Here is an 18,613-nt window from a genome sequence, read left to right on the forward strand (position 1 = left end):
CTTGTTAGCTTGGATCATGACTTCCTGGGTTTGGCTAATGAATGACTACTCTCTTGGACCAGTGACTCTTAGTAGTGAGCCAAAGCTTTGACAGTGTTAGAGCAAAGATATCAGCACCCTCTATTTATGGGCCTCTTGTACTGTTTGCCTCCCTGATGAGGTGTACACTACTTAATTGAGTGTTTTACATCCTTGGAACATTTCTGTATTTTCAATTCCCTCAAATAACCATGTCTATGCAAAATTTTTAGAAATGAACTGATTTTTAGTGCAATCTTCTTCAAAGACTTCACCCAAAAGTGTTTTAATTACAGTATTTTCTTTGTTCAGGAGCTGGTTCAGATGGAGTTGAAGAAATCAAGAGACATCCTTTTTTTTCTACTGTTGACTGGAACGTAAGTACAAAATGATCTGAATGATAAAGCTGTTTGTAATTTTTCTGTGTTGTAGCGTTTATAAGTATTTGCATCTGAATAGGGCACAATAAACACTGCAGTACTGCTGACTTCTACTATAATCTTAGAATCTAAGAGTCTAATCTTGGCATCTGGAGCTGTAGTATTTATGGTATAGAAAGTATTAATTATAAATTGTACATTTACTTTTTAAATTAAGAGTTGCAGCATTCTAAAGCTTAAATTGTCTGTTAGAGCAGACGGTTTGTAGCTGGGAGAGGGTGCTGGTGTTCCCTGTGTGCAAGAATCCTTCGTTTCAGTAAGTGTCCCTCTAGTACTTCCATGCAGGGCACAAAAATTCTCTGTGACTGTAATTCTCTTTGACTTCTCTCTAGTTAGCTACAGCACATTCCTATTTTATCAGTCGTATTCCATTCACAGTTCAAGTATTGACTCTGGTGCTCTGAGATGATCAGAAGTCTGTACGAGTTCATGATTGCTTGCTTAAATTTTTAACAAGCACCTTTATGCTTTTCCTCTGAGGTTCTCTAAACTTTTGAGATGTGTTTCCCAGAAATGTTGACAAAACTAAGATGCTCTATATCAAATAAATCCACTTGGAAAACACTCCTTTGCTATAATGCCTACAAAAGGATAGACACAATAAATAAGATGTCGCTGTGCTGACAGGTCTACTTGCAATGCTAGCCAGTACTGTGCTCAGCTGTTTCTGTAAAGCCTGTTGTCATTATCCTTCTTTTTATCTCCTGTATTTACTTCTGAGAAGGCGGTTTTCTAGCTGTGTTTATTCAGCTTCTACCATAGAGCCCTGATTAGCAAGTAGGGTTTTCAGTAACAGCAAAACTTCACGGTTTTATGAGTACACTTTGTAAGAGAAGGCTTGTTATGGCTTGATTATCTGTTTTTTGGTTGGGTTGGGTTTTTTTTTTTGCTAAGGGACTGATGTTGAAATAAATACCAGCAAGGAAGTTTGAAAGATCTGCAGTTCTAAGTCTTTGTTTTTTCTTTTTTCTAACTTTTTTCATTTGACAGTGCTTTGTATTTATTTCAATATGTTGGTGTTGATGACCACTTCTGAATTATAGCTCATTATTTCTATGGGATGAATTCAGGACCATCTTCCTTGTTTGTTTGTTGGGATTTTTTTGTTTTTTTAAATTGAAATATGTTGCATGTTCTTGTGCAGGAAGATTAAATGAAAAGAACTGCAAAAAATAGGTCTGAAAGGATGAGAGAAATGCCAAGAAAATGTTCAGAACTTCCTGAACTTTGCATGGGGCTTCAACATCATTTGGCATGAAATTTTCTCCTCCTTAACTGTAAATGATCTCAAATCAGCAATAAGTCTCACTTGGGCAATGCATTTTTCTAAAGCATGTTGAGTGAAGGAGAAAAAAGGAGCCATTCTTTCCCTCTGTCTTAGTTCAGTAGATTAGGAAAAACCTGGAATAGAGCTTTGAGAACTGGCAGTTCCGTGCCAAGAGGGACATGCCTGTCATCTGTGAGAGGTCTTTGTCTGGGACCCACAATAGAAAGGTAAAGACTGTACCCCATATCTTCCCTTTGGGGTGGTTTTTTAGAGTGGTGATGAAATAGCTGTGACCCAGGTCTGAGATGATGATAGAAGGTAAGATGAGCTATGGCTATTCCATGTTCTTCTGAATAAGCCAAAGATGAACTAGTGATAAGTAGCAGCCTGCTGTTGTAGTTTTAAAAGTACAGACCTGGTAAGTGAGGCAGATTCAAAAGAGTAAGGAAAAAGCTGTGTGTTGTTGGATTTGTAATATTTCCCATAGCCTTTCAAATCAAAGGTGCAAGAAAGTAGCTCAGTTTTTCCATATATATTTGTGGTTTTCTACTTGCTATATATTATTCACTCTTTCAGAGAACTGTTTTAATACAATTGTAACACTTGAGTTGCTTTCCCTTTAGCTTGGCAAAATTACAGCACCTGTGGAAGTTTCATTCATTCTTAATGATATGACTTTGTCCTTCTACTTCAGAAACTGTTCAGAAGAGAAATTCAACCCCCATTTAAACCTGCTTCTGGAAAGCCAGAAGATACCTTTTGTTTTGATCCAGAATTCACAGCAAAAACACCAAAAGGTAATTGTACATGGTTATATATTGGTGGGGTTCATGGGATGAGAGGGGTCAAATTATTGTTACAACAACAAGCTTACCAAGAGAAAAAGTCAGTGACAAAACTAAAAGGAAAGGGTGGAACAGGGTTCCAGTACTTTGAGGGGAGTATGTTCTCCTTGGTGGGTTTCTATTCTTTGAAATATTCTAAACTTTGATCCACCAACCAAAAAAAAAAAAAACAACCCAAAAAAACAAACCAACATTAACAGCTGAATTATGGTTTCTAGTTATGGCTTAGTCAGAAATGCAGTGTTGAGGGGGGAAGTATCTTGTACTAAAAGTAAACTAAATTTGATTCTGGCAGTGATTATTTTTAGGGTCAGTATTCCACTGAAAATGACTTGCTTTAAATGACTTTCTTGAGCCTATTCATTATTATCATTATTAAAATTAAAACTAGCATTACAGTAATTTTTTCCTTGAGCTGTTCTCCTCACTACCCATGCTGGGTTTGACTTTACTCTTGAGAAAACAGTGATTCAAAGGCAGAGAAGGGTGGGAACAATGAACAGTGAACTGGGTGGGTACCTGTACTACTAGGTCAGTTGCAAATACATCTCAAATAGTTTCAAGAAGCTTATGAAAATTTATCTCTAAAATATCCCTTAGATTATTGCACTTTGAAAATTTCCAAGTAACTGAACTTGGAAACAAAGACAGTAAGTGCAAACACTTACGGCTTAGTAGGCTTCAAGTTTCACTTCAGGTTTTCTTTTGTGAATTTTCCTCTTTACTGCTGCATCCAACTTTTAAAAGCACTTGTCATGTTTGTATGGAGAATGTCTGTGGTTTTAATAGGCTACACAGAATCATCAAGTTGTGCTTACTGTGAGATTTCAAACAGTGAATTCAGAGGTGCACATAATCTGAGGAAAATGTGGTTCTAATTATTCAGTAGTATTACTAATTGAATATTCTTGTATTGCCTCACTTCTGCCTTGCCAGCAGCACATACACCACTGAAGTAGCAAAATCTGTGGGCACTCTTCTTTGTGATGCAGTCCCTGAACATAAGGCTATGATCTTTATTTCTTTCTCATAAGTATTGTTGTGCTTCAGTAAACTTCTTCTTAAAAACATGTATTTGTACATTAGTCCCTGCAGTGTTTTGCAGTTTTAGATAAAGCCCAGGAATACTTGCTTTGTGTGTGTTACCGAAATAAGAGAATACAGATAACTGACTTGTTTGGTTCCCTTCCCTCAAAATGTTTCTTCCAACATATCTCTCCTGAATGTTAAAAAATAGCCTTGCTGGGATTTAGCCATCCTAATCAAATGTGTATGCCACTAGATTCTCCAGGAGTCCCACCTAGTGCGAATGCACATCAGCTCTTCAAAGGATTTAGTTTTGTTGCAACTACTACTGTAGAAGATCATAAAATATCACCACTCACCAATATACTGCCAATAGTACAGGTAACATCTTATGTTTTGGAAAACTTTTTTGACATGCCAAAGATTGATCTATATTTAGTGTTTACAGTCTGTTCCTTTTTGGCTGAGGAGACTATTATAAAATGTGCATTATTAAAATGCTTCCATGGGATATTTTTAAATTTTAAAAAGCAAGTTGCTGTTTTTCTGGAGGCAGAATTCAAAAGAGAAAGCATGGACGGGCAGAAGAAACTTTTGCTGTTGGAAACAGTATTATGGCAAAGAGTGTCTTGTTGCTTTGGGTGACAGCTTGTGTGTGTTTGTTTTTTTTAAAGCAACTTCATGGAAACAGCGCACAGTTCACTGACGTATACGAACTGAAGGAAGATATTGGTGTTGGTTCCTACTCTGTTTGCAAGCGATGTATACACATAGCTACAAATATGGAGTTTGCTGTAAAGGTACTTTTGAATAAATTTCACTGTGATGGTTCTGAAATTATTGTGTAGTACACTTGTAAACTTAAACACATGAATTTTCTAGTTACTGTAGCTGTTTATGTGCTGTGAGAAATGAAAAACCATGTTTTCTTCATTTGTTTAAATTGTGTATTGGCTTCTGAAGCTGCTCTTTTTGTGGGTAAGGGTATGGCCTTGAAGAACTGGCTTTGCAATTAAAATCTTGAAGCCTGAAAATACTGTACAATGATGAGCACATGTGAAATAAAAGGAGATTCACAAGGGTGGAACTGAGCTGCAGGGAAGTAGTGATGCTTCAGACAGTCCATTGCATTTCCTTGTCCATGGGAGCAGAATAGACCTCATGAACAATACAGTTTTAACTGGTAGCAAGGAGAGAGCAAGAAATTAATAAACAGTGGGATATGAAGCTGGAAGATGAATTAGTCGTGATTAGTATGAAGTAATGAACTCTAGAAATTGTTCTATTCTGTCTTGAAGTGAGAATATAAATTCAAAACATTTTTTTAAGTAGAATTTGTTTAGCCAAATTGTTTTTTCTTTTGCTATATTTTGCAGATAATTGATAAAAGTAAGAGGGATCCCTCGGAAGAAATTGAGATTCTTATGCGTTATGGACAACATCCAAATATTATTACTTTAAAGGATGTATGTACTTCTTTCTCTGTCACCTCTTATAACAGAGTAGTCAATAAATACAGATGTAGGGAGTTTATTGGGATTTGTGAAGTTTCTTTTACATAGTAAAATTTATTAGGAGAGCAATATATATAGTAAAGTGAGTATTTCAAAATATGGCTTTGTCCTGATACTAATTTTTTCTAAATGCTGTTTAGTGAAGTTGAGGTGAGAAATGATGTAAAGGTTAGAAATGTCCTATTTCCTCTTATTTCAAATGAGTAGCTAATGTGTTGGTAATCTGAATCTGAAAAAGCAGTTGCATGTTGTCCTGTGTATGCAAACTGCCAGCAGCTAAAAACTGTCCATGGAGGGGACGAGCAATAGGGAGTGGTAGAGCTACTCTCCTCTTACAACAGAAGTTCCTAGACTGAAAAATTTAATTCTGAGTCATGAATTGACAATCGATTACCTCAACATCTCACAGAATGACACATAAGCTTTCTTGTGCTTCATGCTTTAAGGCTCCTGAATTGCAGAATTAAATTTTTCAGTCGCTGCTGTTTGTGCTTTCTGTTCATATGTGAATAGGTGAACAATCTGGTCTGTAATTTTCACATTTATCAAGATGTATAATTATAGATGATCTTTCTTTAATATACGTGTACATTTATATACGTACGCACTTGTTAAAATTCTCATCAGGTGTATGATGATGGTAGATTCATATACCTTGTCACTGAACTGATGAAAGGAGGAGAGCTGCTTGATCGAATTCTCAGACAGAAGTTCTTCTCGGAGCGGGAGGCTAGTGCTGTATTATACACCATAACTAAGACTGTGGACTACCTGCACTGCCAAGGAGTGAGTGATTTCTTCTATGACATAGCTCCTTTCACATTTCTTAGAATTAACAAATGCCTTTTGTTATGTGCTTTGGTTGGCTTGTTTTTATGGCAGAAGGGAAGAAGATTTCTGAGTATTTTATGACAAAGGTGAATAATATAAAACTCATCCTGTTATTCTGGCAAGCCCCTTTGACTCTGCTTTTGCAGTTTGTGAAACAGTAAATATTGTTCTCTCATGCTTGTTGGCAAATGGTTATGTTAGTTCCAGTTGCATTATGAGCCAGCTGTCTTTTTTTATGACATTACTTGAACTAGAATCTTTTTTTACTTTAAAGTTATATAATTGTGTAGAACTGTTAATAAGTACACTAATCTAGAGAATAGTTTTTATAAATTGCAAATTACATACAAACAAATGTACATGCAACTTCTAAATGATAGATTTAAAAATTTCTTTGTTTAAAGGTAGTGCATCGAGACCTTAAACCTAGTAATATTTTATATACGGATGATTCAAATAATGCTGATTCTATCAGGATTTGTGATTTTGGATTTGCAAAACAACTTCGAGGAGAAAATGGACTACTTCTAACTCCGTGCTACACTGCAAACTTTGTGGCACCAGAGGTATCTTAAGCTGCTGTGTGTTTTCTCTATGCTGTTTTTGATGCATCAAGTACTTAAACTTTTTAGCAGTGCTTGGGCGGGGCGGGGGGGAAATCTGCTAGTTTTCATTAAATGTAATTACACATACTTTGTAAACACTGGTGCATATGTTTACAATAAACCTGATTTAAAAATAGCAAAATCCATCCTCAAAAATAAGATGTAAGCCTGTTGAGAATCTTGAGATGATGTTCTGGGAACAAGAAATACTGTTGATAGTTACTGTAACCTGTATATTAAAAAACAATCAAACCTATTAAATTATACTGGGATTGATTTCCCCTTCCTTAGGCTGTGTAGTGATATTGGTTTGGGGTGTTTTTTTTAATATATGAAAAATCTCTAACACTCTTTGTTTTATAGGTTCTCATGAGACAGGGATATGATGCTGCTTGTGACATATGGAGCTTGGGTGTTCTTCTTTACACAATGTTGGCAGGGTGAGAAGTATTTCTTAGCTTTTTGTTTACCTAAAATTCCAGTATGCTGCATGAATCCATGCTTTCATTAAAATTGTAAGAAATTACCTCATTAATTTGAATGTAGAATGACAGAGACACTCAAGTGGAACAGGAAGCTATCAGTAAATGCATACATAAACTAGGCTTATCTTACAGGTAGGCTCAAGGCTTCTCTTTCCTATAGTACATGACTGGTGAGGGATGCCAAAGACTCTCCCCAGTTTCCAGGAGAGAACTTAGTCTGTGAAAGTATTTGGTCGTTTTCTTTCTCCTTCTGCCTCTTGTCCACCCCACCGTAGTATTCTTGTAGTCCACCTTCTTGTATCTCCTGCAACAGGCTTGACTCCTGGCCCTTTTGCAGAACACACTGGCTTGTAACCCCTTAAGTTTTCTAAACCTCAAATTTTTCATTAAACACTATGAAGTGCTTAATGGCTGAATGGTAAAAGGTTTTCTGAATTTTGTTCTAACAGAAGAGCAGATTTTTTTTTTTTTGTCTTAGATAAATACCATCTACTGGAATCTGTTCCTCTTGATAAATTTGTAGTTTTTCCATGTAAAATCACCACCACTACAGTTCTGTCATTAAAACTCAGATTGCTGTATGATTTAAGTGCAAGTATGCAGATATTGGGCAGTACACTGCTTGCACACTTGAGAAACATTGTCTGAACAAAAGGTGTGGCAGGTCAAAAGTATGGGGGAGGAATGGTCTAGCGTGGATTCCATTCTTTCCATTTTGTTCTTCTTAAGCTTATCAACTGAAAGTCTAGAACTAACTGGCTGGGATAGCTCCTAAACCTCTGTTGATGATGCTGATTGATCTTTCTTCTATGCAGAGCTTTCGAAGTACTAAGAATACATTAAGCTTAATTATTACTATTTTTCGCAAGCTAATTTGAAACCTAAGGGGTTTTAGGATGTATCTACTTAATCCGAGTAAGATTCGGGGTTTATAGTTAAAAATAAGTTGGTACTAGCCTATGATCATAGGACATGCCAGAACATCTTTAAAAGGTGTGTTTAAGTGATTCAGATTGGTTTTCAGATTTGCTGATTTGGTTCTTTTGAGTTTGTCACAGTAGGATTTGTAGAAAGTAAGCTGGATTTACAGGAAACCCTGTAAACTGTTACAAGCCTCCAAAACCTTGTGGTTTAAGCCTCCCAAACTCAAGTAAAAAAAACTGTCATGAAAATTCTTGTAGACTTTCCCCAAATAATGTGCGTATATTGTGCTCAGTCTCTGTCTAACTAAATGCACATACCCTAAACATGATGTTACTCCAACTCTATTGGGCCGTTCTGTTAAGGTGCTCTTCCAGGTTTGGATTACTTTACATGTTCTGGTAATCTACCATAATTTGTGTTTGTGAGTCACTTCTATTTAAGTTGAAAGTCTGCACTGATTAGATTATTAAGATACTAACTTAAGACAGCTTTTTAGTCTGTATTTCTCATTTATTCTACTTGGTTAACCACAACTATGGGGAAAAGAAAATAATATAGTTTTGAAGATTAAATGTTAATATAGGAAGTATTTAATAATGTATAGCGTGTTTCTGTCAGCAGTGGCACATCTACTCAGAATGATTTACGAGATTTTACCAATTTCTTGCAGCTTCTTACCCATAACAAGGCATTTTGGGGTTTTTTTGTCTTTCAACAGCTATACACCATTTGCCAACGGTCCTAATGATACTCCAGAGGAGATCCTGGTACGGATAGGCAGTGGAAAATTCTCTTTAAGTGGAGGCAACTGGGACACTGTTTCAGATGCAGCAAAGGTGTAAATGTGTTTTGTTTTGTCCTTATGTTTTTGTAGAATTCAAAGGAACATCTCATGAACTTTATGAAATAGCCTAGTCTAACACAGTAGTTTGCTATTATTACCTGCAAACTTTATTGCAGGGAAGGTCATCTCATCCAACCTCCCGCTCAAAGCAGGGTCAGCTGTGGGATCTGACAGGTAGCTCAGGGCTTTATTCAGTCTGACTTTAGAAACTTCCAAGGGTGGAGACTGAACAGCTTGCCTGGGCAGCCTTTCCCAATGCTTGGCTGCTGTGATGAGGAAAAAGCTTCTAATTTCAAACCAGAACATTTCTTGTTTTACTTTGTCCTCTATCTCCATTCCTTTGGCCATGCTGTCTAAAGGAACGTCAGCCGCCTTGGGTGCCAGGTCACACTGGTAGTTCAGGTTCAGTTTGTCTACCAAAACCTCCTGATCCTTCTCAGCAAAGCTGGTCCCCAACCAGTTAGTCTCCACCCTGTACAGTTTCTTCCTTTCTGGGGTCCCTTTGGGTTTGGTGCCTTGCTGCAGACTTGGCAAGAGTGCACTCTCTTCCTTCCCCCAGGTCACTGATAAAGATTTTGAATAATATGGGTCCCAATATAGACTTTCCTAATCATCAGTATTTTTTTAATGGACCAAAATCAGGTGTTTGTAGGATTCCTTAAATGACAGGATAACTTTTTACAATTATCTGTTCTAGTGGCTAACCAGTCTTGCATTAATAGGTCAATTTTTTTGTAGTATAATTTCTTAAACGTTGTTCGGCACTGAAATCATCAGGTCTTTTTTCTTTGTTAGTACTTTCAGCAATTTAACTAGTACTTTAACAACCAAATATATCTGGATATCTTGCCAGAAATCTTGTTCAGCTTGATTATACAGCTTTTTATTTAAAGACCACATCTCTCATCAATTGCTGTATGAGCTCTCTGGGTTTGGTGCTGGCCTGGTCTGGAGGTATCTTAGTTACCCATGTTACCTTTATAAAGCTCGGCATTAATATTAAATCTTTTCCTGATCTTTTGGAACTGCACTATTTGTTCATTTTGGTAGGAGTGATTCAGAATACTTGTTGGCTGATGCTGTCTTAGCACAAGTAATTCACTTCTGTATATTTAAGAATGCTTAACATTTTGTACCTAGAACAAAGAGAACATTCTGTCGGCTTGTTCATATTTTGTTTTCTTTCAAGCTATTCCTGTCTCTGTTCTGTGCCCTGCCCACCTAGCTCTAGCTTTGACCAACACTGTAATTAGTAGCTTATTGCTAATGCTTCTAAACAGGCAAAACAGAGTGTCCACTTCTGTTTGCTTTATTCTTTATATAGCTCCTTAAAGGAAAAATGATATACCAATCACTATGTATGAATTCAATTGTAATATGTAGTCAGCAGACCCCAAATGTGTAGTATGAACGAGGAGAGATGTTTGCAAGTAATAGCTTTCTTCTATAAAATCTGTCTGCTAAATTTTAATATTATTCTTAGTCTTTTAAAGATTATATTAATAATAAACTGAAACGTGAAACGCACAAACCGTAAGTTTCTTTACAATAAAGGCTTGCTCTGTTAAACTGATTAAATAGTACAACACATTGTTTTCAGACTTCTGCAGTGTCAAGGCACAGAATGATCCAATTTGTCTGCTGATTTGTGTGTGTATGTTTTTGCATTCTGTTAATCCCTGCCACATAGGGTACTTATTTCACTGCTGCCATAATTATTGTGTTAAAGTCTGTATAAGATTATTTTAACTGAATAACATGTGTGTGTTCCATTTTTATCTAGGACTTGTTATCACATATGCTTCATGTAGATCCACATCAGCGGTATACAGCAGAGCAAGTATTAAAGCATTCGTGGATAGCCTGTAGGGACCAGTTGCCACATTATCAACTAAACAGGCAAGATGCACCACATCTAGTAAAGGTAAAACAACCTGAAGGCTGAATGTTGCGTGAGCTGGTGGATGCACAATGAATTGGGTCGCTCTTAGAGCTACAGGCAGAACTCACTTTTTTTCTTTAGAAATGAGCTTTCTTTTGTTTTCCCAGCCACGTGCATATTTAAGTTACATAAGCAGACAAAGTATTTGTAAACTAATTTTTTTAACCTATGTGTGAAGGAAGAGATTTTTCTGAGTGTTCGAAGATGAAGGTAGCTTTGGTCATATAGAAACCTGATAAGAAAGTTATCTGAGACTGCCACAGGTCTCCTCACATTCTTATTCAATTAATCTTTTGGGATTTGTTTCTGTGACTGGCTCATATTGTGCTTTCCTAACATAAATTAATAAACTACACTGCAGTTTTTCCACTGGTATTTTATTAGTTCTGTAGCTCTTTCTGACTTGACACAAAAACATTTTACTGTATGCAGGCAGCTTTTAAGTTGACTTCATTAGTTTTGTTGGGTTCAGAAACAAGGACCTATGATAGCGAGTCTTAATTGTGTTGTCTTCATAAATCAGGACCTGAATAGCCACTTAGGTGGCTGTATTTGATAAATTGGTGCTAATGTTGCTTGGAAGATACTAATTCTGACCTGTGTTAAAAGGTTACTCCTACATCTAAGGTATATAAGAGAAGTACATAGGAAAGAAACAGAAATGTCAGACACCCATGCTTAGAAACCTGAAGGATTCAGCAATAAATGTTTTTTTCAAAGCAAACTTTAGAGAATGTGTGTGACCTGCCATAAGTCCTGTTTTTTTTCCTAGAGTTAATTAAGAATTTAATATTCAATGGCTTTATTTTCTGATAAAAATGACCTTTACAGCCTTTTATGTATTTTGTTGTTCTCTAGGGAGCCATGGCTGCTACATATTCTGCACTGAATCACAAGACATTTCAGCCAGTGTTAGAGCCTGTTGCAGCCTCAAGTTTAGCTCAGCGACGGAGCATGAAAAAGCTAACATCAACAGACTTATAGATCCACTGGGACACCTTAGCAAACAGAAGCAAGGGGAAAATCCAATAAGTGGCTCTATTTTGCCTGACCTGTGATCAAAAGGCATCTATGGTTTCCTGCTACACTACTTGAATTCTGTAAAAGTCCTTTTTTTAAAAAGAAAAAAAAAAAATCCACAGGTTCATACTGTGTTGTTTTACAAGCCGTATCTGTTAAATTAATTTAAACATCAGGTACACCATAATGAATTTCTCTACACTGTCCTTTAAGAGATCTGTTGCAAATATTGTTTCACATTCTGTATAGTTTTGCTGGGTTCATTTAAAAAATGGTTTAGGGGACCGTTGCCAATGACCAAGTTGTACATAAAGTGTCAGTGTAAGTTTTCTTCACACCTTTAGACCCTGTTGTGAAGGACAAATTCTTAATTTTGTAATTGGGCACTTAATTCATTCAACTTAATTCATTTAACTTGTTCATTACTATTATGAAAAGCTGACTAATGTATTGTGCCAGTGTTAAATGCATTAGTGTTAATTTGGAAGGTCTGTGTTTGCATGGTGCCAGTAACTGATAAGTTTATGTGAAAATACAAGTAAAAGGGATGTGTAAGATTCTGCACTTTACCCATAAACTAACTTAATTTGATCACTTGTGACCCAAAAGAAATGCTAGTTAAGAAATGGCCTCTTACAGGAAAATTAACATTTCTAGTTGTTACCACGAATGGTGTTGTGTCCTGCACTGAGCTGAAGAAAGTAAGTATGTGTATAAACTGTCAAAATTAAGGATCTCAATAACATTGGTACTCCTTTAAGACAACATCATGCAATCCAATCCTTTTTGTTACTTATGTTGTCTATGGATTAGTACAATGTGTTACTGTTTCCTCGGCAGTCATTTCTACTGAATATACCCAATATTAAGTAAGTTCGGCATATAAGACAAACTGACACTTTATTATAACAAACTTGGCACGTGGATTTTATTATTTATTTGATTTTTATAGAACGTTGCTTCTATCCAAATCTCTTGCCGCATGTACAAATATTACAGAACATAAATGCAAAATTCTATTTGCCTAACTGTAGGGGTAGCTTGGGAAAATAAATAAGCCTTGCAGTGTGCCCAGATAAGGGAGTTCTGACCAAGAAATTTCACAGTTATGGACAAGTTACTGACAATATCCTGTTGCCAGCACTCACTTGCCCTCTCTGTCTTGGTGTTAGGACTTCAGCTGTTTCTAAATGTGGTGATGGGGAGGAAATTAATTTCAGGGCCAGAATTGTCTTGGGATTTTCTGACTCAAAACCAGTGCTAACTGCTAGTAGGCAGGGGACTAATGCATTCGGAAATGATGAGCTTAAAAGTATTTTCAGAAGTTGTAGATGCTACTGTGCAGTTATACTGTCATAGTAGGATGATATCCATTTTAAATACTGAGTATATTAGTGACCAGCAATTAAACTGTGAACAGTTAGAGAATCCAAGTGACCAAAAATCAAATGTAGTTCAGACTGATTTGCCATCATTGAATTTCCTGTTCCAAATCCCTTTGGTAGCCAATTACAAGACACCAGTGATGGCAGAACTTGGCATTTTGAGACAGGAAACAAAGCTTTCAGGAGAATTCTGGCCCAACTGCCAAGAGTGGTGGTAGTAACTCACATCTTAAAAGGCAGAGGGTGCTGGTTGTTTTTTGTTTATACCTGTGAATTACTTGGTGGCATTGGAAGTACTATTAGATAAGCTGCTTTCTTTTGTTGTGGTGGGGGAAGATGGAAATTATCTGGCCAAATAGTTAGGTATGAATATATGTAGATTTGAGACTTAATGAATATAGCAAACATAGGTGTGCTATCTGTATCATGCAGAACATACCCCATACTAAATTTGAGTGTTTGATAGATGTTGGAAGCTTTAGGGGCCGTTTGTGCCTAGTTTTGAGGTGCCTGTTTGGAATGCTTGAAAGCTTATCAAAGAACACAACTGCTTCCTGGAAAGCTTATTGTTTAGTACAAAACCTACCCCTTATGCAGCTGGTTCATCCTTTGTTTCATTACTGAAGACCTTTGCCAGCAAGAATGCCTGTAAACCTCTTGTCTACAGTCTACAGCTATAACTTTTTTGCAAATTTACAAATGATTGCCAGAAGAACTTGAATTCGCTCTAAGGAGGAAAAAAAAAAAAGTAGTGGAAATAAAGCCCCCTTAGCCAAGGTCAAGGTATAACGTGGGTTGAAATGTAGCGGTAAAAGCTGTGTTGAGGATAGAGGGTAATGCAAGGTGTGGAACACAACTAAAGTGTCAAACTTGAATTGTCTTCAGCTTTCCCGTAAGGTAGCAGCTGGTCTTTAATGGCTTTGTTCATGAATCATTTAACAGTGTTTATATTGGTATTTTCTTTTAGCTTGCTTAGAAGCACCACATTATAAGCACCTTAAAAGCGTTTTGCACAAAAGCAGTTGTAAGCAGCAGAAGGTACTTAAGTTTTTCTTGGTGTGCAACACAAAGGTGGTAAGAGGAAAAGTACACAAACAAGGTGGATATTCTTATTCTTAGCAAAAAATTTAAAACATCTTCTGTAAAGTTATCCCTACTGGTTCTATATCATTACTGGCCTCTAGTGCAAGTGGTAGTCCTGTGGTAAAAGCAAAGTTTCAGTGACTGCAACGTTACAAAATTGTCTTACCACAAGGAAAACATGGACAAACACCTTTGTTATATCTGACTAGGCCAGCATACCCTGGTATGCCAATTTTAATCCTTAATTTGGGGCAGGGGGAGGGGGGAGTTCACTTGCTATGAATATTTCAGCATATCAGTCTTTGAAACATTTGGATATGCAGGGATACAAAAGAGGTCACTTGCAGTTTACTCTTGCTATTTAGTATTTAAGTCTTTGTGACTTCTTTTGAAATTTCTTGCAGACTTCTCATCCTTTTTTTTTTTTTTCCAAACTTTGGTTTTGTTCAATTAAGCAATTACAGAAAAGTAGCATGGGCTGCTCATGGGTAATCAGTTAAATGTCTGAAGTGGAAGAACACTTAATTTGAACGTGCTCTTGGCTGGAGTGAAAGGTTAGTGTACATCGTTTCACTTTGATATCTCTGCACAGTTCAAGATTAGAAACTAGTTATGATTTTACTATCTTACTGATTTACTTTTTAAAAAAAAAAAAAGAAATTTTTACAAAGGCTTATACTTACAAAGAAATAGGCATACATACTATGTATTTAGAAGGATTTCCAGAGAACTAATTAATATCTTAAATTATGTAACATTTTGGATATGGTTTCTGTTACTGCCAGCAAAATAACTTCTACTCTGATGTTTGATAATGGCAATTAAAAATAAGTGCTAGTTCTCAAGTGCACGGAGAGCCTGATACATTCTCACTAAAGAGAGTAGATGCCCACAGACATCAGCTATAGCTGGAGCAGGCTCGTGATGTGTTTTGTTGTTCTTTCACCCCTTGGATATCGCAAGTTCTGTCTTATCGTTCTGATAAAGTGAGGAACTCTACTGTATTCCTATGATGTATCCAAAAACTATGCAGTGGCATCAATATCAGCCAGTGGTGCGTAACAAAGAGTACCCATACTGGGAGCATTATCATGGGTGGGTTCATTTAAGCCACTGTTCTGTGGCTTGTGTAGTCTCAGTGCTGTTATTAGCATGTTGTGTGTGTTTCCCCGTTATGCTTAAAACTAGTAAATTCTCGTTGATCACACAAAGACCCTAAGGTGTAGGTGGTCTAAGTGTACTGTCCGTTTGAGGGCCTGTGTTGTAGTAGGGTTTAAATGTACTCCTTGCATCCAGAGGAGGCATCTAAAACCTCACCCAAGTCAATCATATTGAGCCTGAATTGAGTCTTCCATGTTTTAATTCATTTTTCAAAGCTAATATTCATATATCCAATAGTTAAAATTACCTCTAGCAAACTTCAACAATTGGAAATTATTTGCAGTGACAGATTGCTCATCCAGTACTCAGCACTGCCCTCAAATGTTACAATGAAAAAGTTGAAATAGCTGGTAAGAATGGAGTTAAATGAATTACACAATACTATAGTAATTATTGTGATTTGCATCAATGAAATTAGGCTAAAACAGCAATGCAAACACGGGGTTTTATGTACTTCTGTAGCACTTAAGTTTTTCAATCCTATCCAGAGTTAGAAGTTTGCAAATATTTGTGGGAGGGCAGGTTTTTCTTTCTCAAAGTTTTCAGAAGGCTTCTGAAGCTGTGGTAAGAGTCCTTATGTAATCCTATGGGAGCTCTATATGATTAAAAGAAAAAAAATTTCTCCTTGAAAGTTTATTCAAAAACTTTCTTGGGTGTGTATTGATACCCACTGGCAACACGCCTACACTGTCATTCATACTGTACCATCCTTCTGCATTAACCCCCCCTTTAGTTAAGTACATCCTGAATACTGTTTGTCCCTACTTCGGTGTAATGTTAAATGTTTACTCCCCCAAATTATGTTGTTGTGGATAAGCCTACATTTTCCTTTGGGAATAGAAGAATGAATACAATTTTAAAAAAAAAAAAAAACCCACCCTTAGCCTATAGGTAGAGCTGACTTGAGTATTATAATAGTTTACATAATTAGAAGTCCCCCCCCAAAGTAATCAATGACTGGTTTTCTTGATATTTTTCCCATGTAATGAAAGCAAACTTTTTTGAAAGCTTTAAAAGATATCTAATCGATTATGTCTCTTAATTATTAAGGTTTGGGCAATAGCTTATTACCAATAGTGAGTTTGAAGAACATTGCATCCTGTTTTGGGGTTGGTTTTTATGTGAGAACTGAAAAGATGCTCGAGGTGGATCTCCTTTGCAGGACAAAGTGTTCCTATTTTGTGTGTTTTGCATTAGGCTTATGAGCAGCGTTTGCTAAGTAATTGCATTGTCATAATATCCCAAGCACTTTGGCATCTTGCACTGATACTCTGATTAGAGCTAAAACTCTTCTGGCACGTGACTGGCTATAAATCTCAATATATGAAAGGGCATTAATTGAAAACAGTGTGCAATGAATTACATGCTCTGAGGTACTTCAAAGATGAAACTATACAAAAGGTCCCCGTTATCAGATATTGTAACTGTCATTTCTTTCTCTAAGCATATTGTGGATTTTGTATCATATTGTATTTATTTCATTTAATTTTAAAAAAATGTTTTCTTTAAAGCTCTGTATATATTGACATTAAAGTTTGCATTGTACTACGTTCTCTTCTCCTTGTAAGGCTGAATCTAGTAGTGCATTGTATGGTATGTTGTTTTTCTTTGCACTGTGCTGCTAAAAGATACTATTGCCTTGAATTACGACATGCCAAAGACAACCTCAAAATTGTATTTATTTTTGTTAAACTTTGTGAATAATGATAAAGGTACAGTTTTAAATAGCTGGCAGTTCCTTGAGTACTAGAATAAAAAGGTTGCAAATTCATAATATTTTATAATTGACAAAAATCCATCATTTATGATTTGGAAGTTCACCAACTCCTTTTTTTAAAATTGATATAAAAGCCAATGAGCGAACATTCCTAAATTAAATGTACTGTGAATTGCATTATTTGGTAAACCTTGCCAAAAATCTCGCATACATCAAGAGCTGTTTATAAATTTATACTCACAGTCAAGTGTTTCATGCCACACTTTCAATAAAACATACATTCACCGATAGGATTGATGTATTACTTCAGGGTGGGATGATCTACCTTCTATATGTTTTTCAGGTATCTATTCAGAGTTGACTTTATAAAGAGGAAATAATTTTCCTGTAAAAATCTGGTCCTTTGAAAATACCTTTGAAAACTGTACTTGCATTTGGAGTGAGAGCAATCCCATCACAAAGGGTGACTGGCACACCTCAGAGTTAAGGATGTGTGTCACCATTTACCACGCGAGGTCTCGGGAGCCGCGGCAGACGGCTCTGCCTCCTGACACCGCTTTGTCTTTGGATTTGAGCAGAAAAATTGCTGCAGATTATTGAACTCTTCTGGCCTATACACGAACTGTTACTGCGATGCCAAATGTTGCTTGATGCCCTCACCTCTAGGTGATGGAGCAGCTCACTGTGCAGCCCATCATCCCCATCATGGGACAAAAGTATGAAATTTTGATATAAAAGCATGGATAAAATTGCAAAATCTGGGTTTAAAGTACTTTTAAGGTATTTGGTAACTAGTGTTGCTCTTTGTATTCAGGATGGGTTGCAGATACCTTATTTTTCAGCTACCCCATCAGTCCAAATACACGGAGAAAGGTTTTATCCACAATTGCCTGAAGTAAGTCCAGCTGGATGATGTTTGCTCACCCAAGCCCCTTCTTTTTACAAGCTCTCAGGCCTGTCCCCTGGTGGAGTCACCTGGCTCTCGTGACACCCCCAGACAAACCCCTCAGCAATTTAGGGAAGGATCAAATGCTTCAGTATGGTTTGGTTGGGGTTTTTTAATGTTTTCATTAATGAATTGGTAACTGAAATGGGAAAGAAAAAGTAGGAGCTAAATGAGGAATAAGCTCTTGGTGACAGAGCTGTTCCCTTGCCCCTGCCCAGCAGTGCCAGGCCCCAGTGTGCCCAGGGGGCTCCCAAGGTTGGGCCAGAGGTTGGTGGAGTGGTGGTGGTCCTGGGGCTCCTCCTGCAGCCTGAGAGCAAACAGCAAAGCCGTGCCTTGAGCTGGGGAGAGGTGGGGGACTGAAAATATATAGCACATAACCTGTGAAGAAGTTTATAAGATGGTGGTGATTTCCTCCACTTTATTTAAGGTAGGCAGGAAAGGATAACCAAATTGGACAAAAAGATTAATTTTAAAACAATAACAACAAGCCCCGAAAACCCCAGAGTCTCAGTGAGTTCTTGTAGGCTTCATGAAGATGTTTGGGGTGGGAGAAGCAACAA

At 36.9% G+C, this 18,613-nt stretch overlaps 1 protein-coding gene across 3 annotated transcripts in view; it reads left to right on the forward strand.

The window, feature by feature from the left end:
- The window catches only part of RPS6KA6 (ribosomal protein S6 kinase A6), a 43,602-nt gene extending 26,207 nt beyond the window's left edge, over nt 1–17,395 (forward strand). For all 3 annotated transcript variants that reach the window (XM_074834811.1, XM_074834813.1, XM_074834812.1), the window contains exons 12-22: nt 331–395; nt 2,420–2,522; nt 3,853–3,977; nt 4,271–4,396; nt 4,973–5,062; nt 5,738–5,896; nt 6,346–6,507; nt 6,910–6,986; nt 8,674–8,791; nt 10,583–10,723; nt 11,600–17,395. In XM_074834811.1, the coding sequence (XP_074690912.1) occupies nt 331–395; nt 2,420–2,522; nt 3,853–3,977; nt 4,271–4,396; nt 4,973–5,062; nt 5,738–5,896; nt 6,346–6,507; nt 6,910–6,986; nt 8,674–8,791; nt 10,583–10,723; nt 11,600–11,725 (1,292 nt within the window). In that variant the 3' untranslated portion in view covers nt 11,726–17,395. The remainder of the gene's footprint in view (nt 1–330; nt 396–2,419; nt 2,523–3,852; nt 3,978–4,270; nt 4,397–4,972; nt 5,063–5,737; nt 5,897–6,345; nt 6,508–6,909; nt 6,987–8,673; nt 8,792–10,582; nt 10,724–11,599) is intronic.
- The last annotated feature ends 1,218 nt before the right edge of the window (nt 17,396–18,613 follow it).

This window comes from Strix aluco, chromosome 10, assembly GCF_031877795.1.
Source record: "Strix aluco isolate bStrAlu1 chromosome 10, bStrAlu1.hap1, whole genome shotgun sequence".
NCBI classification, from domain to species: Eukaryota; Metazoa; Chordata; class Aves; order Strigiformes; family Strigidae; genus Strix; species Strix aluco.